Raw genomic sequence first — 26,023 nt, 5'->3', positions numbered from 1 at the left:
GGGATGCAGCAAGGAAGAGGCCTGAGCCTGGAACACGAGAGTCAGCTCGTCCTCTGATGAGACAGCATGACTCTCTGCGTGTCCCCCGACCTGAGCATGCCTGTGCACTGGGTGCACACCTCCCCCTCCAGAACACAGAGCAGGTGTGGGCTCTGTCAGCAAAGCTGGCTTCACTTTCATCTGTCAGCACAAAATTGCTCTTAAGTTTGTCTGTTTGTAAAATGAAGGACAGGAGTAGGTAATTCATAACACGAGGTCCTTTTCAAATTCAAAATTCTACAATTTGTAATTTTATAAAAATAATACAGCCAGGTCCCTGCTTAAGTAAAATAACTGGTGCCATTTATTATGACAAAATTAAGGATGAAACACACAAAGCAGTGTAGCTGGTATCATTATTCAACTACACTTATTGAGCGTCTATATTCAGTGTTCATATTTTCTAAACTAAAAATTGGGACAGAGTCCAACAAAGGATTTCCTTTGTATCGGTGAATTTATTTGACAAGTCTTTCAACGGCATAAAAATTATATCACTCTTAGTTATACATCAAATAAATTGCCTCAACTTAAAAGAATAAAAATACATGAAATAAGGATCTATCTGGGAATTCTGGGGCATGTGGCTTTGGCCATATGAAGCCTTCTCCTTGTTGCTCTAGGGCACCGGAAAAGAAATGGATGCAAAAACCCTTTTCTTCAAGCTACTTACGCATAATTGAGGTGCTATAAGTGATTAAAAATCGCATTTAGAGGCATATCTAATATTTGTTATGAAAAAATTCCTGAAACCTCTTATATCTCCAAATAGAATCATATTTTCCTATCAACTTACAATGTCATTAAAAAATCTCTAATCCTTTATTTGTTATGCATTATGTCACTACCAGTCCTCAAGAACATAATAAAATAGCCTTAAATTTAAAAATTACATTATAATCATATATTTCCAGAGGTACTTTATCTTTCTTTCTAATTGAGTTTGATAGTCAGTAGCTTATAAGAGTTTAAATTTTTCTATTGTGAGATTAGTAAAGAATATTTTTGTAAAATAAGTAACAAGCTTGTAAAGTATTTATTTTAGAACAAGTGTATATCATGCACATGTGTTCTATATTGTTATTCTTAGTTCAGTAACATCTGTGCATTTCTATACTTTCATATTTTAGCCTACTGCATAAAATATAGTAGTGTAAAATGAGTCACTGTCTATACAGTGACCAAAAGAGGAATAATTAATTAAATAGAGCCAAGCCTGGCATGCTCAGCGTTGACTGGTCTGCTATATGAGGGACTTCACAAGGATATTAAAGTTCAGTAACACGGCAACTGGTAAATCAATTTTAACAATGAATTCTGAGGAAACTTCAGTGATGTTTATCTTCCCAAGCCTTGAAAGAAGTTAGTTCTGCTTTCTTAGTGTCTAGGGTATTTTTAACTGAGGATGCTGCATTATTTATAGTCCGGGCAATTAAATGTAAATTACTCAGAACTCTCTGTATTTCTGCCTCTCACAATAATTATCTAGAGTCCTGGATGATGCCTTTTTGAAGATGATCTAGGAGACTGACAAAGGCAAAGCAAAGTCCAACGAGATGGGAGAGAATCCAGAGGAATTCATTTCTTAAATATTACCTTATTGTACTTCTTATTCTGCTTATTCATAAACATAAAATTAATTCAATGTTGCAACAATCATGTTGCTAATATAAAAAGAAAGCAGTTTAATTCCTATATAATTATTACAAAAAGAATGCAGTTTAATTCCTATATAATAATATAGCCTTATTTGTTATAGCAATGAAAAATCTAACAGTAGACCTATTTTGTATAACTGTGTTGAAGGATATGTGTGCTATGTTCTCTCAAGGGCACTGAAATCTAAGTAATTTTCTTGTACGAGTCATGGATACCACTATATTATTAATAATATCCCTGAAACTAAAATGTGAATTATTAGGAAATATGTACATCTATGATTATAAAGTTTATACAGTAGTTAAAATTATGTGATTTTTATATCTTTTACTAAATATATTATAGAAAATTATCTACAGATACATAAACTACTACAGAAAGATCTAGGATATTTCAGTTAACACAAAGAAGCCTTTTTTTATTTTTAGAAAATAATCATAGTTGGTATTATGTATATGAATATTGTTTCCATGGCTTTTGTAATAAAATTTAAAATGTATGTGTATCTCACATACACATATACATACATATATACATACATTTACATACACACACTATATAAAGGACTTAGGAAAGCTTATAGAACATAATACAATAAAAAGACAGAAAAAGAAGATAGGACTGAGGTGGGATGAGGAAGTAAGGAGAGTGGGAGCTGGAAGCCATAACTTACTAAAGTTAGGCAGGGAATTTGGCTTTGAGCTGCCTAATGGCCAAAGTAAAATTTTTAAATTAACATTGGTTATGTGGAAAAAATAAAAACAAAAACAAAACACAAAACACACGCTAGTTCCTCAGGACAAAACAAACCAAAAATGCCTGTCATCTGCATTTAAAAGAAATGTCTTGATTGAGTCTTCATAGAAGGGACCCTAACCAGTGTACTACATGACACCAACATGATCCTTACAATAAACGCACTGGTGATCTTCTTATGACACTCTCTTGGAAAGTTCCTCCATGCAAACTGCAGCCATAATGCTGAAGAGAAACTTGAGAGAGGCAACTCCGAAGCAGACCAGACAATGTGGTCCAAACAGGTGCTCTCTGATAATTTAGTTTAATCTAGGGACATAAACTAGAACATGTAGAAGAATAAATGGACCGTGTGCTTTTTAAACTAGCTTCTAAGTGTTCTGTTTTCTCAACTGAGTTTTAGATAAAAGCCAATTAATGAACAGTTTGAAGTTAAAGTCTTCGGCAGGCATTCTGTGATACTGTCTATGAGCAAGTCTTTAAAAACTAATGGAGCAACACTGGAATGCAGGAGCTGAAGGAGTGTCTTCAGATGTTTCCTTGGAAATTCTGAGTTTCTTCAACATATAAACAAACAAGCAATCAAGAATCCAAGGTTGTACACAACAGAACATGGTCACAAAGAACAATGACTCAGGTTTTGTTTTTCTCAATTTTGGATTATTAGAGTACTTGTTTTCAAATTTTAGTGAACCTAAGAATCAGCAGGGAGGCTGCTGGATGCAGCTTCCCAGGCTTGAGGATAGTCTGATGTAGTGGCTCTCAGGTGGAGCCTAGAAATCAGGTAATTTAATTCTTGAAGATAGTCCAGGAACTACACTTAGAGATCGTTATTCCCCACAGGGCGTAACCGGGAGAGCACTCGATATCTGTTTTTAAAGTTTCACCTTCTTATCTGTGTCCTCAGTTCTCTCAACTAACAAGCAGTGAATGTACTCGGTTTAACATTTAGTCGGGTGAGCTCCGTCCCAACATGTTTGTGACAGTCACAAAATCTCTAAAACTACCTGGTCTATAAACTACACACGAATTTTATGTCTTCTATCTGAGGACTCTCAATTTCATGTGGATCTTAGTTTTCCAGGTATGTTTCTCTTGAACAGTGGTTCTATTTCTACCATACAAGCACTGTGACTCAGGTATTGATGGTCTGCCCCTCTTTGCACACCGGCTACTGGGAAGTTTAGAGACAAATTTATGGCACACGTCTGGCAAATACATAGGACTTCTAAACAACCTTGGCCTTGTCTTTCTTTTCTATTTTTATTTTTGCTTTGCCTCAATTCCCTCACTATTTTTACATCTTATATTAACTTTCAAAGCTGCTTAAAATCTTTTATGGAACAAGGTAAGTGGGTGTTGTATGCATGTATAAATGGATAAATAAATAAATACAGGTTAAAAATCGGATAGCAAAAGCAATGGACTATGAATAAGAAGGTTTGAGCTTTATCTTGGAGCTATAACTTTATTAGTCACTCGACTAATAAATATCACAATCTAATTTTCCAAAAAATTTTAATTTATATAATGCCTTTCTCAAAGAATTTTTTGTGTGTGTGTATGTGAGGAAGATTAGCCCTGAGCTAACATCCATGGCAATCCTCCTCTTTTTGCTGAGGAAGACTGGCCCTGAGCTAACATCCGTGCTGATCTTCCTCCACTTTATGTGGGACGCTCCCTCAAAGAATTTTTTGAGAATTAATGGGTTTGAAAGCACTTGGTAATTTGTAAAGTGCTATATAAATGAAAAGGATGATTACATTATTATTTTATTAATTGTACACTGCTATAACCTCATGTTCTAATATCAGTGAGTTTTGATCAGTGATAAGAAAGAATGTCTACTGAATTTTACTGGCATGTGTTCTAATCCATTCCTATTTTTAAACAGAAGATATCACAAGAAGTTTTAACAATTGATAGAAAAGCCATTATATCAACAAAACTAGAAAAATCAAACTTTTTGTATGAATCTTTCTTTCTTTCAATAAATTTACAATTTGTAGCTTAAACTTTAAATATGCTTTGACTAAAGATGCCAGAGAACAGAGAAATTCTGTTAACAATACAACTGAGTGGATGAATCCACCACTCATTAAATTACATACTAAGTCATTATATAATCATTAATAAACCTTAATAAAAAAATGAAGAAACAAACAAACCTGAATTAAGAAAACTGACTACTGGTATATAGCAACATACAGTGGTTAGCTTAACATAAAACTCAAGACTTTCATAACAACAATAAAATGGCAATTTTATTTCAATATGCAATCTGAGAAATAACTGCCAAATTACCAACAATAAAGAAAACCTCAGAGAAATTACCACATTAAAAGTTTCAAAATTCTGAACCAAAAACTCAAAACCAGATGCATATCAGATTCAGAAGCCCATAAGTCAAGGTTAAAAACAAAACAAAACCCAAGAAAACCAAACTCAGGATCATTCCGTGTTCGATGATGCTACTTGCTCTTGGTACTCAGAGAAACAGTGAATTTTATGTATAACCCAAGGCAGAATACGTTTGATTTTTAAATATTCAATGACTTCAGTATACCATATTAGCTCTTAATTTAATCAATACAACTTTAGATGTGATGATCATCTTTATAATATTGACTAAAGATTATTTAATATTTTGGGAAGGAAACCAATTTTTTTACATATATGAAAATGATAATGTCATCATGTACTTTTTATACATATAAAATATTTTCAAATATATATTAACTAATTTCTTATATATATATTTTGGGTTTTCATATTATTATTAAGATGGAGAGATCCACAGAAAACTAACGTTCTCTGAATACTTGAATCATGAGCATTTTGCTGGATGCTCTGACAAATGTCATCTCATTTAAAAAGAATGCTAAACAAAGTTTTACACCTTTTTATGATCCATCAACCACAGCAACTAAATATTGGTATATAGCAACATTACAGAGGTTAGCCTAAGTTATAACCGACAGCATCTTTAAAAAAGGGTAAAGTAAACGAAAAAAACAAACAAAAACCACAAAGTTACATAAAGATTTTGAAAACAAATGGCACATGACTGGACTACAGATATTCAAGTCATTGCCCGGAGTTTCATATTTAGTGAAGTAGAGGGCTCTTAAGTGCTATAAGGCACCTGGTACAATGGCATGAACATGGCATACATTCAATAAAATAATTTTAACTTCTGTTGACATCTTTGTTGTTGTTCATTTATCAACCTGGTACAAATCAGCCAATAGGTAGCATGGCATCGACCTGGAAAACTTTTGAGGTCCCATCCCAGCCTAGTCTTCTCTGAAGTCCCTGATAACTTATTGTCCGTTCCAACTAACATTTAGCATGTTAATAATCTTTCTGTGTTTATAAGCTGACTCTTAAACAAATGGGCCTGTGTGGCTTATATCCTCACAGCTCTAATAGTATCTAACAATTTAATAAGAGATAGTCAACAACTATTTGTTATAAATCTGATGTTTCATAAGATTATGTCTTATCAACTATGTTCTGGGAAAAGAATCACACATTTTTGCTGAAACTTTGCTGACTTACCATTGCTTATAGGATAATGGCCAAATTCCTTCGTATGGAATTCAAAGCCCTATAACCTGGCACTATACTAGGCTTCTATCCTCAACCTACATTCTAGACACTACTACACAGCATTTGCCAAACTCACTGTATCCGTTTCAGCCTCCAAACATTTGCCAGACTGATTCTTTCTGCAATTCAAGATGGCACACGCCTATTTATCCTACAAAGCCCACCCATCAACTCTTCTGTGAAGCTTTCCCAGAACCCCCCACCACTCCTACCACCACCACCCCACCCCCTTTCGGACAACAACTCCTTCTCTCCATTTGGCAGTCACTTTTAGGAAAGCATTTTTCACAGATATATTAGTAGTCTGTCTTCTCCTTTGTGAAACTTTCTCAGACTCCCGTACCCAGAGTTATGCACTCCATTTATTGTCCAACCCTGTCCCTGGTACATAATTCTACTCCAGGACATAACACAGTACCTGGGAACTATTTATCTTTGTAACTACCCAGCCTATCAGACCCTGTGCTATCATCTCATTCATCACTGAATCCCCAGGGCCTACCTAGTACTTGATACACAGTAGGTGTTCCATAAATGGTATTAAATTAATAAACAACATACAATTGCTTTCTGCTAAATTAGAAAAAAACTGGTACTGAGCATTCAGTTTACACACATGCCTCCTGAGCATTTGGACAGAATCCTTACTCTCCAGTGATTAAACAACAGCAAACAGCAGTGGATATGCAGCAAACGAGGCGACTTCAGGAACTGAGCCTGCTGCTTGGGGAGGAGGCAGGTTTCCAGCAAGGGAAAAGACAGGCCCTTTAAACATTAAACAATTCCTCACACTGACTCCAGGAGGCTTATTTACATTGCAGTGACTGGTACTATCAGGAATGCTTTGCTAACATTCAGTAAGATGAGTCCTAATAAAAGTGTTTCCTCACCGCCACTAAGTGACAGACAAATGTCCATTTTCACTTAGACATCTCCTTAGAGAACAATCGACTGGGCATGTAACAGCTGCATGCATTCTTAACATCAATTAATTGCACTAAAAAGATTTAATATATACAATTTTTAACAAAAAGAACATAAATCAGAATTAATATGCCATGATATTAAAAAATTACTGTATTCTAACATGCCTAATCTATATCACAAGAAAATATCCACCTGTATGTATGTATACTACAGCATAATTTTTTTCTTATGTGAGTTCCTGGTTTAACTTGTGGGTGGCATAAATCAGAAACAACAAAATGAAGAGGCTAGGATATAAAGTCTATTGGAAATATGGAAAAAGATACGGGAAGACTCAGAGTACAATCAATTCAGCAAACACTTGCTGAAATGCCAGGAAAAACAGAAGACATTGTGTATGCACAGTGTAATGTCACTGCTCTCAAGCAACTTATAGTCTACAATAAAGCTTTCCACTACAATGTGCTCATAGAACTGAGCAAAAATAAGTAAGGATATCATTGAACTTGTCTTAAAAAGAAAAATATTATGTAACTATGACTAACCAACCAGTTGTTCTGTTTTCTACGAAAACAATTATCTTCAACAGATTTAAACACTATTTCTACTGACTACATGGAGATAAAATTTTAACAAAATGTACATCAAGCTATAAACATTTTGAGAACGAAAAACTACTTTAAAAAAAAATAACGTTGCTACATTTTGACATTTAAAATATCTTTATGTCATAACAATCATATGCTACATATATACAAAATTCTTAGAGTTAAACTTAATGGATGCAACATTGTTTCTAAAAGTTTTAATTGCTCTTGGCTTCTTTTCCTGTTTTCTCATGGGAAAACACCTCCACTTAGGACAATATGTAAATGCTGGCCTTTATATTAAAAATATAAAGTTTTATATAAAATTTTATATAAATAAAATTGTTTTATATAAAAAATAAATAAATTTTTACCAGCAAAAATGTAGCATAAAGGTTTCTATTGGCTGAAAAGTATATCCTCTCTCCTAAGTCAGAAGCTCCATAACTCTCTTCGTAATGTAAATGTAAATTTGAGTACTGAATATAAGAACACAGATATAGTCAACAAATGCTATCTCTTATGCATTTTTCTAAATTTTGAGAAAACCTCCTCATGACTCAATTTCAAATAGCTGGTTCTATTATATTTCTGTTTTTGACTATAAGTTGCCTAAATTCTTTTAGAAGCAGATATTAATAATTGGATTTCTAACTGAGCAAGGCTAATGACGCTAAAAAATGTTTTTTAATTATTTGTTACTGAAAATTATTTTACATGCTATCAAAGGCTTCTTTACCTGCAGATGGCTGGGAAACATTCTTGAAGACCCTTTTTTTTAACCAAAGATCCTTCAAGGCAGTACATAATGATGTCCATAACCTTTATAGAAAAGATACAAATCTAAGATTAATTTTGAATAATTTTCCAAAATTTAAATTATTAACTTGGGCCTCACTTGCCCATGGAAATTCTAGATAGTTTTATTTTAACATTTACTTTACAACTACAGTATATTTACCAAAAATACTTTATACCACAGCTATCCTTTCTCTTATCTGTGAAAAACATTTATAAGATAGTGTAGTAAAACAAGGAAACCAGACTTGTTTACTTTAAAGGCAATTCATATTTATGTACAGTATAGGTAGCTTTTATTCAAGCACACTATATGTTTTATTTATAATGAAAGACATCAAAGAGAACATGACCTTTAAAAATTACTCTAATACAGACCAATTCTACATGAATGATAAATGGACACAGCAATTATTTTGATTTTTGAGGAAATTTAAATAAGGTATACAGAAATGGTACAAAAGTTAATCTATTTTAGTTCTCTCTCTCTTTCTTTCTTTTAGAGATGCTGGAAATAAAGATGCTGATTTATATTACTTCACTGAAATATTTAATTTCCGCCATTGATGTGTCATTTAAAACAGAATATTCTTACCTCTACAAGAAGATCCACAACATCTGTGGGCATCTTTTCAATAAGAATTTCAATGACTCTCAGAATTTCCCCTTTAGCTCGTGCAAGAGTTGTCATGTGCATATTCTGCTGCGACTGAGTATTTGCTGCAAGAGCAGTATGTCTGTGTACCTACAAAACATATCCATGTGCTAGATATGGCTGATACTTGATATAGTTTTACGTTTCCAGTCACTGGTTTAATTTTCACTTATTAATACAATAGAAAAAGAAAAGAATCAACAAAAACAAACCTTTTAGGGTGGGCCAGGAAATACTTTTGATCGCAAAAGAAAGTATTTAGTACAATAAAAACTCAGTAAGTATTCCCTAATAAAATTCTGTAACTTTCTGGGTATTATATGAGGCTTTAATACAATATTATCATGACACTTCTAAAAAGGTTTGAGAAGTTGGTATACTCGGCACTGAGGTGGAGAGCAGACAGGGGAGAGCAGCAAGTATAGGATACGATCCTTGCTCTCAAGTGAAAACAGTAAATGATGCTTACACAGCACTTACTATGTCTTAGGCACCGTTCTAGGTGCTTTACAGTCAAGTTGGGAAATTCAAATAAACAGCCCTCCAAAAATAATAAGCACTGTAAATAATATAAGTTCAGTGTGGTTTTTTCACTCCCCATACAATTTGTGAGGGCTACACAGTTCAGAGGAGAAAGAGCATTAACGGGCCCTAGATGAGCCATGGACTAGTCCTGGAGGAGTGGGCATGGGGATGGTGTAGGGGACAGCAATAATAGTGACAAATATTTCAGTATTTTACTCTAAAACTCTAAGTGAAGTGGAAAACTTGTTTTTAAAAGGTAATAAATGTGGACTATTACATTAAAGTATTTTAAAATTACCTTTCTAACCAAATGCTGGAGTAGGATAAATCCAAAGCATGGCTATTCTAATAGTTCATTTAAAAATACTCGTATGTAAATAGTTCAAAAAAAATAAGTTAAAAACACAATTAATAGTACATACTTGTTTACTCTCTTTAAAGAGGCAGTTTAATGCCTGGCATTTATAGGACGTGTATATGTGGTCAGACTGATGCAAGGCTTTTTCTATTACTATCTGTGCATAATTCACTAATGGGAAAAGCTGGCAAAAAAAATTCCATAGCTAATAAGTCTGTTTTTATACACACACTTTATATAAATATATGATACCCATAAAATACATAAACACATTCATGTGTATTTTAAATACAGTGGAACCTCACTATAACACTATGCACTATTAGAAAAACAAATACCCTTAGTGTACAAATTTATTTTAGATATGAATTCGAAGTCCCACTGCCTCATATAAACCTATACAATTCGCTATTAGGACCTTCCTTCTTCCCTTCCAGCCACCTTCACGTCACAAATATTTGCTGCACGCCTGTTAAAGATGGCTCTGGGGCAGACACAGGCCCAATAGGTTTCAGGTTATCAGGGCACACTCAGAGGTATTTATTTAGTATTTTAAAAATTCATCATAGCTACTGGAAAAACAACTCAGACAGACCCCATGGACACCAAGTCTGCACATTACGCATGCTGGAACGGAACAAACCTTTAAAAAAAATTTAGGAGCTTATCATCCTTTCCTTTTTCTCCCACTACTGAGACCTATAGGAAAGATCCTCTAATTGGTTCATTGTTCTTCACTAGTTTTTCAGTTAGATGTGGGCAATTAGTTAGAACACTAAGAATGTGGGAATCAATTGGCATTCAAGTCTTTATCTGTGACACGTAATAGGAAAAACAATTAGCAAGTTTATGACTTACATTTTTGTTTACAGTTGGAGAGCCAGTGTTAAATAAGAAATTTAGTTTTGATTACAGGTAGATAGTTACGCTTGTAAAATGTGAGTACCTTTAATATATTTTAATTTGAATACGCCTGCTATATTTCTGATTGAAAAATTGTCAAATATTTACAAGTGAATTAACTTTGAGAACAGAAATGAATACAAAAGCACAAGTTGAAGGCACTGTCGTGGAATTCAGTGTGCATGCACACAGGTACATATGTATTCATTTCAGTACTAAATTATTAACCTGCATTGTTCTCAAACAAACTGGAAAGATTATTGCAGATACAGACCCTCAGCTCACAGTATCAAATAATTCCTCTAAATGAGAAGATGGAGCACACTGAGAATTTCCGCTCACCTCTTTGGCTATAGTCGTGATGAAGGCGGGTGGTCTGGCAGTGGCAATGAGGGAGAGGGCATGCCTTGCCGAGCGGGCGGAGTCAGCTGCTGGGCTCAGAGGCAGCCCCATTGTGATGCTAAACAGGGATCAGAAAAAAAGGGAAAAAGAAAAGAAGCATTAGAAATATAGACTGAAAAGATTAGACACAGCTTATAATGTCAGTTCAAGGTCAATGGGAGCACTCAAACAGTTAGAATATAATGGACTTGCAACAATGAGCAGTGATTAGGAGTCAGGGTGTTCTGGCATCAAATACAACATCGAATAATTAACCGTGAAGATTGAAAACAGTATGTGCATCTGTCCAAGGTGTTAAAAATGCCTTGTTAACAAATTATCAAGAACTAGTACTGAATACATATCACAAAGCTCAGAATAAGGCAAGAATGAATATTGTGCTGGGAACTTGCAAATTTTTTCTAAGAAAAAGTCAAAGATAGCAATTTGTTTATAAGGTCACATCAAAAGGCTACACTTAAGGCCATATATCTGAAAGAGAGCAAAATTTCACTCCTGTCTATAAAATTATCAAAAGAACTGAGAATGACAAAATTATTTTTAGTTTAAAATATCATTCGTACTGCTAGCTTATCCCACACTCAGCTTTTAGAACCAATCCATTAATTAGCATGCTCGGGCAACAGTTATTTAGTATTGATGCAAAAATTATATTAACTGATACTTATTCTCTTTCTATAAAGAAAAGACAGCATGGCATTATCCAGGCTATAAATAAGAATATGTACATGATGAAATAGACCTTTCTAAACTGTGAGAATGTGCTGATAGGATAGTGATGTTATATTCCTTTGCTACCCCTAAAAATAATATTCTTCTGTTTCCAAGCTTCCTTTATATTATATATAGACTTCTGTTAAAAGTATTGACTTTTAATTAAAATATGGCATGTGATCCACAGATCAACTGTATACAAGGCGTATTTCGTTATTCAGTATGAGATCCAATTATAGTTTCTCCCTCTAGTTAAGTAATTTTGGTATTTAAATATCCATATGAAGTTATACGAAGATCTGTCCTGCTCTAATTAAATAAGTCTGTGTGCTTCATGTGTAAACTGTATTATGTTTACTAAAAATTCTCAAAAAGTTTATAGGTATCTCTGTAACTGATCTAAGAATCATTATTTTAACTCTTAGTTGAAAATAAAGATGCATAACATAGGCAGTTTCATCATTGTTAAAAGAAGGTAAATTGATTACAGAAAATTGTGCTTATAATTTCTTTGTGACTGTTATGCTTCTTAAATCTTTTTGACTGATAATATAACTGTCTCTATTCTTTTTTCCAAACTGAGGGTAGATACAAAGCAGGAACTCAGAAGAGAGGAGGAGGGTGAGCCTTCCTTTGACGTTTACCACTAAAAAGAAAGATATGAGCTGAGAGAACAGATACATATATTGAACAATAAACAGAAGGAATGCATTGCACCCCCATGGAAGATCCTGGTGCCCTGGGGTCCCAGTAGGGGCTGGAAGGAGGTGTACAGCAGGAAAGCAGGGTGGGGTAGTTAGCAAGTTTCTTTTCTGGATTAAACCTTAATATTGAGAATTCAACAAAGGAAATGTTTACTTTGTGAGTTGTGCTGGGCGCTAGATTGCTTAAAAATCATAAAGTTAAGATCACATTTTAAGTCAAGTTTTAAAACATTCAAAAGCTAATTAAACTTTTTAGATATTCTGTGATGTTTCCCTTTTTTCATCAATGTGGATGAATAGGTGTCAATAATGCTGAAAGGCTGAAACAAACAAAAATGGTAATGTTAATTGAAAAATTCTAAATAAATCTAAATCAAATTTCATAAGATCAATAAAACCATAGAATGTTGGAGTTAAAAAAGACCCCCTAGGCAACATCCCTGCCAAGCAGTCAACCAAGGAATGTCTATCTCCTGGGCAGGCCATCCCATATCCCCTATACCCGGGCATGATACAGAAGACAGACAACTGGACGTAGAAACCAAGGTAGGTTTGAAGTCAGGCTTTCTGGTGCTATATCATGTCCTTTTGCACCTGTCCCAGCACATCCCTCTGAGGTGGGTAATATCAGCATTTTATGAAGGAGAAATCAGGTTGAGGGAAGTTCAGTGAAAGCCAAGGCAGTAGTATAAGGTCTTTCAGGATAGCTAACCTCTGGAGAAAATAAAGAAAGGGACTTGATGATACTGCGCTTAACCGAATTAATGAATTGGTAACATGACTAAACTCAGTGGCTTTGGATGAATGGCTAGACTGCAGCCCTGAGAGAGGTTTCTAGAGGTATGTTGTAATACTTAGACTTCAGCTCTGTTTTATTTAGTATCAATAGTGGGCTGAATAAAGATACAGGATGCAAGGTTATTAATTGGTGTGGATATAAAGTTGTAACAAAGAACAACTGTATTAAATAACAGAACTGGAATTCAAAGAGTCCTCAGAAAGATCAAACTCAGCTAAATAAAGAAGTCTTATGTGTAGGTACAAATGACCAACTTTATAGGTCAACTTTATAGGTGATACACTGCTCTACCGAGCTTATGAAACAGACTTGAGGGTTGTATTTGAAACAGCTTGTATGTTAGTGATGTGGCTGCCTAAGAGCTAGGTTGTATCAAGGGATAAACTTGTATAATAACAGAGAAGGTGTTACCCCTGCTGTACTTCATGGCTCTGGGCACTTGTCTGCCTTCCCCATGGATGTACTGCTCCCTGAGTTGCTAAGAGATGGGGTCTAGCTTCTGCAGGACAAGCATTACAGCATCCTCCTGGACTCCAGAGAAGGCCTGTCCATTCCCAGCTGTGTGCTGCTGTGAACTCTTACAGTTGGAAACCTGAGTTCTACTCATATAAACAGGATCCTAGCAAACTCACCACTCACTTCTAAGTCCTCTCTTCTATCCCTTCTCTGTTACATGCATGGAGGAAAAACATTTAGTGGGAAGCTGCAAAGAGGCAGGGCAGAGGGGAGAAAGAGAGAGAACAAATGACTAAGGATAGGTGTGTACACCTTAGGGTGGGGGTGGTCAGCTGACAGACTTTCAAGGCTCATGCCACAGTGACAAGTGGATATTTCCCCTACCCTTATGCAGTGCCCTGTGGCCACCCCAGACTGAATAAACACAATGTCTTATTGTATATTGAGTATATTGAAAATGAGTATATTGAAATACCTACTTCACAAGGTTAATGAGAAGATTTAATGAGATAACAGATTCAAAATCATCTAGCCCTGCACCTGACCAATATTGTATGTACAATAGGTGCTTTTTCTAACCAAAGATGCCTCTCACAAATAGAAATAAAGCAAAAAGAAAACGAGGTCAACTAATAGCAGGTCATCGGCTTCAAGTTAAAAGCCTAGTCACACATCACCCTTCCTCCATCTCAGCAAATGATCTTGTGAATTTGGGGGAATCAGCAAACTTCTAGTAAGAAAAGTAGTCAACTTTGGTGATGGGTGGTGAGGTCTAGAAGAGAAGCTGTAGGGTAATGGGGAAGGAAGCTAACCAAACACATACAAAAGTATTGGCCCTTGAGTTCAGGGGAAGCTGGAACACCCAACATGATGGAGAGGCATCAGTATCTGCATTTGAGTGATTCCCGTCATCAGGATCTGGAGGTCTGAATGCGGGGCTGCATAACGTGGACAGATCCGGTGTTCTGAGGTCAGGGCTCTGCAGTGACCTTCAGAGCAGCCATAGTGCAAAAGCAGGAGGATGTGAGTGTGATAATAGAAAGGAATTACCAGGACATAGTCGAAGAAGCGAAACTTCATCTCTCCCCTGGATAGTCTCTTCAATGCACCATTATCAGATTAATCTTCCAAAAGCACCAACTTTATTTCATGGTTAACCTGCTTAAAAGCCTAGTGGTTCCTATTGCTTCTAAGAAAAATCTTAAACTCCCTGGTTGGAAATTCTAGGCCCTCTACAATCTAGTTTCACTAATTTATAAATCGTCCCATTTGCAACAACCTGGATGGACCTTGAGGGTATGATGTTAAGTGAAATAAGCCATACAGAGAAAGACAAACACTGCATGATTTTACTCATATAACTCAGTCTTTTTAACACCCATGCTTCTGAGTCCCTGCTAATTTCAAAGTTGGGCCCTGAAATTCGATTCTTTTTTTTATTCTAGTATTTTGCTAATGCTTTTCCCCCATCCTTTTCCCTCCCCTCTGAAGTTCTTGTGGAAGCCCAGGTGGTATTTAGCAACTGCTGCAGCACTCAACTACCGGCTACTGAAACAAAAAGAACCAACAACAAAACCCATTTATTCCAGGCTCCTAGCACTAAATCACATTCTGTCAGACATCATGAATTAGTATTGTATTGTAAACTCTGCACAGATTGGGACCTGCCTTCTAATCCTGTGTATCCCCTGAAAGTGCCTAGTACAGCCCTTGGACATAGTGGTAGCTCAATAGTTATGCACTAAATGAAGTTACCTGGCAAATTCAGCAGGAAAAGAAAAAATCACTTAAGCCAGTTATTTGACTGAATTGACCAGGCAATGAAGTCAAAGTAATTGATCTGGTAGTCCCAACAGACGAAGTCTAATTCTGCATGTAGTTATCTTTAAAGTCAAGAGTGCATGGCATGTGTGATATATTTTAATGTGGGATTCTAACTGAATGAAGAAGGATCATACTATCAGAGGTTTGAAATTAAAAGGCTGTCTGCCTTATTCTGGAACCTGTATGTAAACACGGAATTCACTCTTTTTATCTGATCCTGCTTATCTGGCTGTTATGCAGATCATTTTGTTATATAGGTTTATAGGATGGGTCTCTGGTTTCAGTCTTTATTCTAAAAAATATGATATGACACATTCTCTATTTTACTCAGCATTTCAGTATAGACGTCCAATACGAAATACCAGTGATGATAGATATTATAAATAAAAAACATGAATAGAAAAATAGTCCACTCAGGCTGAGTTCATTCCTTACATGACTGCTCATTAATCCTGTTCTAATCCTTACTCCAACGTGGTAAAAAGCAGTTTAAAAGTTAAATGTAAGATCACTTCAGTTAAATGTCACTGTCTACAATGGTCAGACTTCCCCATCTGTCAAATTAAGGAATACCATAAGGGAATATTCAGGGGGAAAAAAACTTTCATCCAATAGCCCTCAAATCGCGGTCAACAGTGTTATGGACTAAATGTCTGTGTCCCCCTAAAATTCATATGGTGAACACCTAATCCCCATTGTGATGATACTGGAGATGGTGCCTTTGGCACGTAATTGGAGTTAAATGAGGTCATGAGAGTGGGGTCCTTGTGATGGGATTAGTGCCCTTAAAAGAGACACTAGAGAGCTTGCTCTCTGTGTCTCTCTCTCCCCAATCCTGAACACAATGAAGTCATGTGAGCACACAGCAAGATGGCAGCCACCTAGAAGCCAAGAGAAGAGGCCTCAGAATGAAACTTGCCTTGCAAGCACCTTGATCTTTGACTTACCAGTCTCCAGAACTGTGAGAAATAAATATCTGTTGTTTGAGCCACTCAATCCATGGTATTTTGTTATGGCAGCTTGAACTGACTAAGACAAACAGTAACAGGGCATTGAAAACACTCCCCATCAGCAACTAGAATGATGTGCAACTATGACATACAACTATCTACTGGGGCTTTGGGGAAAAAAAAAAAAGGGGAGGAGGACTGGCAATAGATGTTAGCTCAGAGCCGGTCTTCCTCAGCAAAAAGAGGAGGATTAGAATGGATGTTAGCTCAGGGCTGATCTTCCTCATAAAAAAAAAAAAAAGAAAGAAAAGAAAAAAAGAAAACACTCTCCATCAAAAACAAAAGTTATTTTGAAAATACATACTTAATTACATAACATCTGGGAATTCCACCTTAGCCCTTCCTGGTAAAACAGTGTGTTAACAATTGTCTTTAAGGTAATAAGGAATCTTTAATTTCTCTCTGTCATGTTGGACCTTAATTTGATAACTCATAGGTGGCATTAATTTCCTAAATTCAAAGGCAGCAATTCCTCCAACAAGTGCATATCTTTTAGACCTGCTTCCCATATGCTGTATACATTTACAAGGAATAAAAACTATGTTAACATGATTTAAACAGTTTCCTCAGATTATAAATTCTCTAATAAAAATAAACATCATGTGAACACAAATAGTTAAATAGAATCCTGAAGCACCTTAGTGTTTGTATATGTTCCTTTCTCTACTCCTTGCCCCTTAAATTTAAAAAGTATGGTTGAGATTTGGGTTAAAATGTCAACTCTTTTTTTCCAACTCTACTTTATATAGTTCAAAAAGAACCTTTCTAAGGTATGGGGCTTATCTGTATGTATCAAAGCATGTGTGGTCTCCAGTGACTGTGTGTTTCTCTCAACATTTGGTAAAAGGTGAATATTCCAGAAAAGCAATTGGCTTTCTGTAATTCATTAACATCCCTCCGTCATGGCAGTATGAGTGGAAAGACTGGCCACCCAGCAGCTGGGGCCAGCACTGCTCTGCTGTTCTCTTTCAGAGAAAGACCTGCAACATAAGCTAGGAAAATGGAATCAAAATCAGACTACAACACATAGAGATATAAGTCTAGCCTTTCAAAAGCACAGGGATGTTACTGTTCCTCTATAAAGGAGGATTTTCTATGGTTTCTAACATTTTAACACTATGTATATAACCATGGTATATAATGGTTATAACCACTATAACCATAAATCCATACATTATGAATTTATAAAAAAGATACTACTGCAAGTTTCTCTTCTTTTCACAATTAGACAGGGATGGCTCAACTTATGATTTCAATGAAGCGCAGCCTCCATTTTCTATTAAACAGTTCATCGTGAATGAGCAGCCCATAATCATTCATTTAAAAAATTCCTCACAAAAGGTTCTACCTGTGGATCACTTGTCAGATAAAGGATGGCATAAGCATATGACATGGGAGCAGCAAAACGACAGTCGGGAGACCTACGTGATAGTCTTAGCTCTTACAATACTAGTGTGACCTCGGACAAATTGTTTAATCTTTCTAAACCTTACTTTGACTTAACAGCGTATTGAGGGCATTTGATCAGAAGCTACTGAAGGAGATTTTCATCTCTAAAATTTCTGTCTTTATTAAACGTTTACTGCATACAAATCACTTGACAGATGTTATGAATAAGTAAGAATAAACATATAAAACATGGCCTATGCACTCAAGGAGCTTATTGATAAATAGGCTTTTATATTCTAAAAGGCACAAAATCTTTGATGAAAAAGATTTCATTAAATATATTTTAAAAATTTGAAAGTACATCGAAAATTCTGAGTTGACCGCTTTTACCTCCTATTAATAGGTTGTTTTAAATTTAGTACTCTGTTGTTCCTTAATTCTGTGGATGTAAGATTTCAAATGCAAGATGGCACAGTGTTAGGAGCATGGCTTCTGGAGTCAGCGAAACCTGGGTTTGAACCCCATCTTTTTTCACTGACCACAGTGTTACTGTGGACAAGAGATAACAGATTCATTTTTTCTCATCTGTATCCCATACCTCTGTTTCCCTGCATACTGCTAGATACGTGGTAGCAAGGAAGTATCATAAAAGCAAGGAAAAAACTCACTGTAACAATCTTTTTATAAAGTAAAAGGTAAAACCAATCCTCTCTTTGACCCTAATTCTATTCCCCAGATATAACAGGGAAGGAAATAATGTTTGAGTTTTAGATTGGAGCATCCCACAGTTTAAGTTCTGCAAAGAATTAATGAACACAATTAGTTAAAAGCAATATTTACTTTCACTTGCCCTATGTTTGTTTGTTAGTTTTTTGTGAGGAAGATTGTCCCTGAGCTAACATCTGTGACGATCTTCCTCTCTTTTGTATGTGGGACACCGCCACAGCATGGCTTGATGAGTGGTGTGTAGGTCCACACCCAGGATCTGAACCTGCGCACCCTGGGCCACCAAAGTGGAATACGCAAACTTACCCACTACACCACCGTCACCCTATGTTTTAAGGTATTACTCAGCGTCTTTTGGGCATGCCTGTGCTTTCCATCTCTATCCTTTTGCATATCCTTGTCCTTTTCCTCCTCTCTTCATTGCTCAGATGAAAGATTCAAATGAAACTCTTCCTTGCATACTTTCTGATTACTCAGCTATTTGTCTCTCTCCTCATGCTCTGACTGTCCAGACTTTTCACTCTCCTTCTCACTTTCTATCATGTTATCTCAGGCAGATCTTATCTTTCCTGTAAGACTGCAAGTGCCTTGGAGACAGGATCTTCACATTATCCCTTCCACAGCTACTCAAGAAATGCTTCCTTGTTAATACACATAGTTTAAAATGTGGAAAAATATTAGAAAATAACTGGTGATACTTTGATTTCAGTCGTAAAATTCTGAGTCATATTTCTAAAATAAAGGGATTATTAAGTCTGGAAAGATACTCTATTAATCTTGAGCTATATATAGTTTTTTTAGGAGACCTCTCAGGAGTCATCTCTGACAGAGGATGTTGATATACGGGAGAGAGAGGAAGAAAGAAACTGCTATAATATGTGTTCTCCAGACTAGGGAGCAGGCCTGAGCTAGCTGCCCCTCCCTAAAACCTAGTCCCTCATAAACACACAAGAATGGGAATAGAGAGGGAAACATTGCCTGTGAGTTTTCTTTTTCAATAAACATGAATGAAATTTTAAAAAGCATGAGCCTAACATAAAAGCTTCTTCATAAAGCAAGCTTAACATCACAGTCAGAAGCAAGGCAGCTGAGCACTGTGATCATTTTCTCAGTAAATCAGGCACAAGAAAGAGCAGCCCAGTAGGGCACCACGAATGTAAGATGCACACGTCACCCCTGCACACGTCGTTGCTCCACTTCTCCCCATCTCAGTCCTTCTGCAGCCTGTTCCAAGTGTGTCATGGATGTAATAGGCCATTTTCAATCTAAATCTTGTTAGAGATTAATAAGCAAACATTTTCTTGCTTATTATGCAATTTATCATGATGAAAATTACATTGGACTCCTCAAGGCTACATGCTGATACATTCATTTATTCAGAGCTGTGTATAGAGAGTCATACTAATCTTCATGACACAGAAAAGGATGTAATAGCAAGATTTAAATCACCTACTGAAAAACTATAGTATTTGTGTCTGCAGACACACTACATGTAGATAAAACAAGCGTATCTTTACGGTTGCTGACATAAGCTTCATATAAACTTATTTAAAATCAAAATAAAACAAAATATTAAGTACTAAACCTAAAATAAAATTCCATCACTTCTCCTCCTAGACAACAAGAGTGCATACTGTTGAAACCGTGTTTAGATCAGATTTGAAAATAGTCTAGAAAATTAGGTCAAAGTAAAATTTTGGACAATCAAAAAATTGTAAAGGGTTCTCAAGATAACCAGAAGAGCTGTAGTAATAGAAGCCAGCACTGTTGACTTCTTGGAGGGTATACATGGCAGCTGCAGCCAAGGGAAGGGCATAAAGTTGAAAATATGTTCTGGGGCTTTGCACAAAGGCCATCTGCCTCTTACGACTTCTGCAAACTCATGGGCTCACATTCCCTTCTAATTCTTAAGGTCAATTGAGAATCTTCAGGCCTCCTGTATCCAGAAACTGTCGTGGTTATCACTATGTTGAACTGTTCATTTCAGAAATGCGCAGCTCCTGATCCGTTGAACACTAGGACAATGACAATGGCATCACCAGCTGTCCTACCATTTGGTAACATCCATTTACTCTCTTTAATATGCGCTAAGTACTCTTCTAAACACTTTGCAAATATATACTCATTTAACATCAGCCTTATAAGGAGGATACTTTAATTACCCCCAACTTGTAGACAGAACTGAGGTAGAAGGTGAAGTAATTTGCTGAAGGGCATACAGCTAGGGAGACACAGGCAAAGTTTAGGAAGCACAGCAGTGTGATAGGAAGTAATGGAGGAAGGCAGCTGCCTAGGTTTGAAATGAATACCCTCCTCCAACCAATCAGTCTTGGGACTTTAGGCTGGGAATGCCCAATCTGCAGACAAAGCCACAGCATTCCAGTCTAGCCTTCATTTGCTTCTCTGGTCTCCAATTCCTGAGCATAGAGAAGCCAGCAGAAAGACTATAGGCCCAAAGCATGCTGTGCTGGAATGTAAGGGAACTGTGGGATATGAGAAAGACAACCATGAAGAAAGAACAGAGAACTTTAGTTTTTTAAAAGGTTAAAAATAATAAGAATGAAATACAATTCATTGAGGTAATAACATTTACATTAAGAGAGGCCTCATAAGACAGTTCAAGAATTCCTACCACTAGGAATTCACATTCACCAGGATGGCTACATTAAAACAACAACAACAACAACAATCCCAGAAGATAACAAGTGTTGGAAAGGATGTGGAGAAAATGAACTCTTGTATATTGCTGGTAGGAGTATAAAATGGTACAACCGGCGTAGAAAACAGTTTGGTGGTTCCTCAATAAGTTAAGCATAGAATTACCATATAACCCAGCAATTCTACTTTTAGGTATCTATCGGAGAAATGAAAGCAAGTGTTCAAACAAATACTTGTACATGAATTTTCATAGTATCTCTATTCACAAAAGCCAAAAGGTGGGAACAATTCAAATGTCCTCAATAGACAAATAAACAAAATGTGGTATATCCATAGAATGGAATATTATTCAACCATAAAAGGATATGAAGTATTGATATGTGCTACAACACAAATGAACCTTGGAAATATTACATTAGGTGAAAGAACCCAACACAAAAGGCTACATACTGTATAATTCCATTTATATGAAATATCCAGAATAGGCAAATTCATAGAGACAGAAAACAGATTAGTGATTGCCAGGGGCTGGTGGGAGGGGAGAATGGGAAGCGACTGCTTAATGGGTCTAGAGTTCCTGTTTGGGGTGACCACTCCTGGGAAGGTGATAGTGGTGATGGTTGGATAACATTGTGAATGTACTTAATGTCACTGAATTGTATACGTGAGGATGGTTACAGTGGTAAATTTCATGTTATGTGCATTATACCACCAAAAAAAAAAAAAAAAGAGTTCCTTCAGGAATCAGGAAGCTGAGTTCTCAAGTCAACACTAATCTCTATCACCATCCTTCCACCCACCTCCAACTCCCAGCCATTTGGCTACCAAGTGTCTCCCACTTATTTCATTTTAGCAACTCCCTCAGCTCATCTTCCTATTCCATTACATTATGCGCTGCATAGCAATGACCGGGTCAACGGCGGACCACATATACAATGGTGGTCCCATAAGTTTAGTACCATATAGCCTAGATGCATAGTAGGCTATACCATCTAGGTTTGTGTAAGTACACTCTATGATGTCACATGACAATGAAATTGCCTAACGACATGTTTCTCAGAACCTATCCCTGTTAAGTGATGCATGACTATACTCTCAATATTGGTTCCCTGGGTCACTGCAACCTCCTTATGGCTGGTCCTTTACTGTGTGCAAATGAAACCTCAATAAAGTTGATTTAAAAATTAATATAAATGTGAAGGAATAATTCCCCAAACAATTTGGCCTTGTATTCTATCAGTAAAACATTTTTGAGGGTGCAGGGCCCAGTGGTTAAAGTTCCGCGTGCTCTGCTCCGGCGGCCCAGGTTCGTGGGTTCAGATCCCAGGCGCAGGACTACTCCACTTACCACCTAAGCTGTGGTGGTGTCCCACACGCCAAAAAACAGAGGAAGATGGGCACAGATGTTAGCTCAGGGCTAACCTTCCTCAAGCAAAAAAAGAGGAGGATTGGCAATGGACGTTAGCTCAGGGTGAATCTTCCTCAGCAAAAAACAAAATGAAACAGAACATTTTTGAGCAAGTCTATATATCACTTTCCTTATAAATGATATGTTTATATTTTTATTATATTATTATCTAATAATATCTAAAGGTACAATAAACATAATTTAAAAACTATGTCACAGATCAATCACTCATTGGCTCAATGCTAAATCCCAATTGTGTTAAAATTACAGAAACATACTTCCCTTTCATTGTCTATATCCAAAATTTCATATATTGAGATATTTGTCTATTTTTTGTCTATTGAAAACACACAATTTATAAAGGGTAATCAATGACCTCCACCTAAACAAAACAAAAACAAACCAAATTAAATTAACTAGAATTGCGCACATACTTGGCAAGTTGTTTCTCGGCATCAGCACAAAGTTCGAGAAGCCCCATCAGGACAGCAGACACATCCATGTAAGGTTCCCAAACCGTGAAACCACGTCCAATGAGATCAATGGCTGTCCTTCGGATGGTACTGTGTGGAGGAAGCTTGGGGCTCGGCGGCTGCAGCAGAAGGAATGTCAGGGCCTTACCTAAAAGTACAAAATAAAAGGCAGAGCCATGAAGGAATTTTACTTTTGTGATGTTTTCTTTGAAGCATATTTTTAAAATATACACCACTTTGAATTTCTTTTTTTTTTACTGAAAAGGGATTTTGAACAGTAAGACTATAAAAGATCTCAAGTTTACAGGATGCTCAGCAACAAACTTTAAAGAGATAATTTAGGTTACAATATTTTATACCATATTCTAAAGTGTTTTAATTACATAATAATTACATATAAATAACTATATATAATTTCACAACATATCAGCAATCTTAAACTTCCAAACAATGCCTCTCCCTACTCAGAATTCTGCAAAATAGAGAGAGTTTCAAATAACTTAATACAGTATTTCTACATCTTTCTTCTGCATCTAACGGAGTTCATACATCAAATACTTCCCATTGGTAACATCTCTCACTACAGAGAATGTTTACGAACAGAGATGAGAGATGGAGAAGGTAAGATGCGTAGTTTAAGAAAGTCTCCTCCTTATGCATCTATGTTCCCCCATATTCTGGAGTACTGATAGAGCATAACAATGCCAAGTATGCGGTAAATTCTTCAGTTTGTTAAATTTAAAAATAGCTCAATATTTTTGTTAAATTAAAAAATAGCTCAAAAACATCCCCCAAAACTTAAAAATCTGCTGAAATGATCTAGATTTTAATTAACATGTATTCCTTTATGTTGAAGATAACGCTGACAAAATTTTGTATACGTAAGCCTAACAGCTATTAAACTGCAAAAGTTCATCTACTTCAAAAGGCATTTTGACATTTAAAAAAGGAAGCGCCAGGGATTGCGAGGAGCAAATTGCAATTTAGAAGAGGTTTTGTTTGTTTTTTTGGAGGGAAGAGATAAAACAGTTTATAAATCATAGAACAGTAGAGTATTCTGGCTCAGGGGAGCAGAGGCTTCAGATTTCAGACAGGGAATTAACCAGTTTCACAACTTATTAGGGAGCAGGCTTAGAAGTACTCAGTGAGTCTCAGTTTCCTTGTCTGTAAAATGGGGATAATGATAGTTATGTCTCATGAAGACCCTGCGTGTTAAATGGATTAATGCACGCAAAGTGGATTGCCAAGTGCCCAGCACCAGCGAGTGCTCAATAAATGGCAGCCAAGACTTATCATGAATAACAGGGTGAACCTGTCTGTTTTCAAAATTAAGAACATGGTGTATAAACTTTAAGGCATTCAACAAATAAAAGCATTTACTTGCTTTTACGTTATAGCCAATTGTTAAATGAGAATGGATTGAAATGGAGGTGAAGAGAAGTGAAGGATATTGTAAAGCCAAGGTAAGAGTCTGTGAATGCAACCTGTAAATTAGTGGTTCTGAATTTCTTCTCAGTCGTAGAACTCTTTAAGAACCCATTGACAGTCATCAGTCCCTTCTCCAGGAAATTACATGCATATACTTATCCACGAAATTCCGCAGAAAAATTTTAAGGAGGCCATGGACTTGGTAAACAACTCCTGCAGGAATCTAAAGAGGTACATATATCTGGAAAGCCTCCTTGAGAAAACACCTCCCAATTCATACCATTCATATATGTATTTGTAAATTTTACTCTCATACTTAGCCATGTAAATGTAATATGTAAAGCTTTGTGTTTTGTGGATCATAAAAATATAAACTCCTTTAAAAAAAAGTTCTCTATTTTCTGCCAGCACCTACATCTCCCTTATCACATGATATTTTTAAATATAAGCATTTCTGTGCTTTTCCCTTTTCCTCAGCAAGTCTGGTAGCTCCTTGAAAGTAGGAACTGTGTCGCCTATAACTCTGTATCTCCCAAACCACCAAGCATAGTGCTTTGCACACATTATGGATCTAAAACAGATCTCTGCCTTTGCTGCATGTGCATTTCTAATGCAGCTCCCTGCCCCAGTTTGTCAGAATATGTCAAAATGTCAAGAAATCTACCTCTTTCCTGTTGTTCTTTACTTCTGGGAAGTTGTAGGAGCTGCAGAGCAACCGCCAGCTGTTCTCTGCAGACATCCAGAAACACCAGCAGCAGCGGCTTCCCATCTAAGGGCTCCCTGGAGCCGTACCCTTGGTAAGCGGTATCGCAAAGGGGAAGTAAAGTTTCCTAAGTACCACGTTTTATAGCATTTCAATCATCGTTTTTCCTTAACTGCACTCTACCATTTCTGTCTTCATTACAGGGAGGAGCATTCTGGCAATACTGGGGACCTTGCTGTTTCCTCACGGCCTCTGTGGTGGCAACTCTAGAGGCAGCTTCCTCACTACTCTGACAATTTTTCCTAAGAGCAATAATAAACAATAAGTGGCCCATTTCTTGATATTTTCCATCATTTTTCTGACAAAGTGGGAAGGACAGCATAGGGGACGTGATCATTTGCCCTCCAATGAAATGACAGAAAAGGGAAAATCAGTAAGCGTTCTCCAGAAGACCTCGGCCCTGCAGCGTGCCTGCTGCTCCTCTGCAAAGTGTGATCCACACATACAGTG

The 26,023-nt window shown here is 36.4% G+C and overlaps 1 protein-coding gene across 6 annotated transcripts in view; it reads right to left on the bottom strand.

Moving 5' to 3' along the window:
- WDR7 (WD repeat domain 7) overlaps window positions 1–26,023 on the bottom strand; it is a 361,544-nt gene that overhangs the window by 81,207 nt on the left and 254,314 nt on the right. For all 6 annotated transcript variants that reach the window (XM_087439267.1, XM_087439266.1, XM_087439270.1 and 3 more), the window contains 4 exons: window positions 23,344–23,530; window positions 11,162–11,279; window positions 8,974–9,123; window positions 8,320–8,402 (listed from right to left, as the gene is read on the bottom strand). In XM_087439267.1, coding sequence (XP_087295393.1) covers window positions 8,320–8,402; window positions 8,974–9,123; window positions 11,162–11,279; window positions 23,344–23,530 — 538 coding nt within the window. The remainder of the gene's footprint in view (window positions 1–8,319; window positions 8,403–8,973; window positions 9,124–11,161; window positions 11,280–23,343; window positions 23,531–26,023) is intronic.

The sequence above is a fragment of the Ceratotherium simum genome, chromosome 14 (genome assembly GCF_057802395.1).
Source record: "Ceratotherium simum simum isolate JZ-2026a chromosome 14, ASM5780239v1, whole genome shotgun sequence".
Classification (NCBI taxonomy): domain Eukaryota; kingdom Metazoa; phylum Chordata; class Mammalia; order Perissodactyla; family Rhinocerotidae; genus Ceratotherium; species Ceratotherium simum.
The sequence above is the reverse complement of the archived record's forward strand: the minus strand, read 5'-3'. Positions and strand labels throughout refer to the sequence as shown.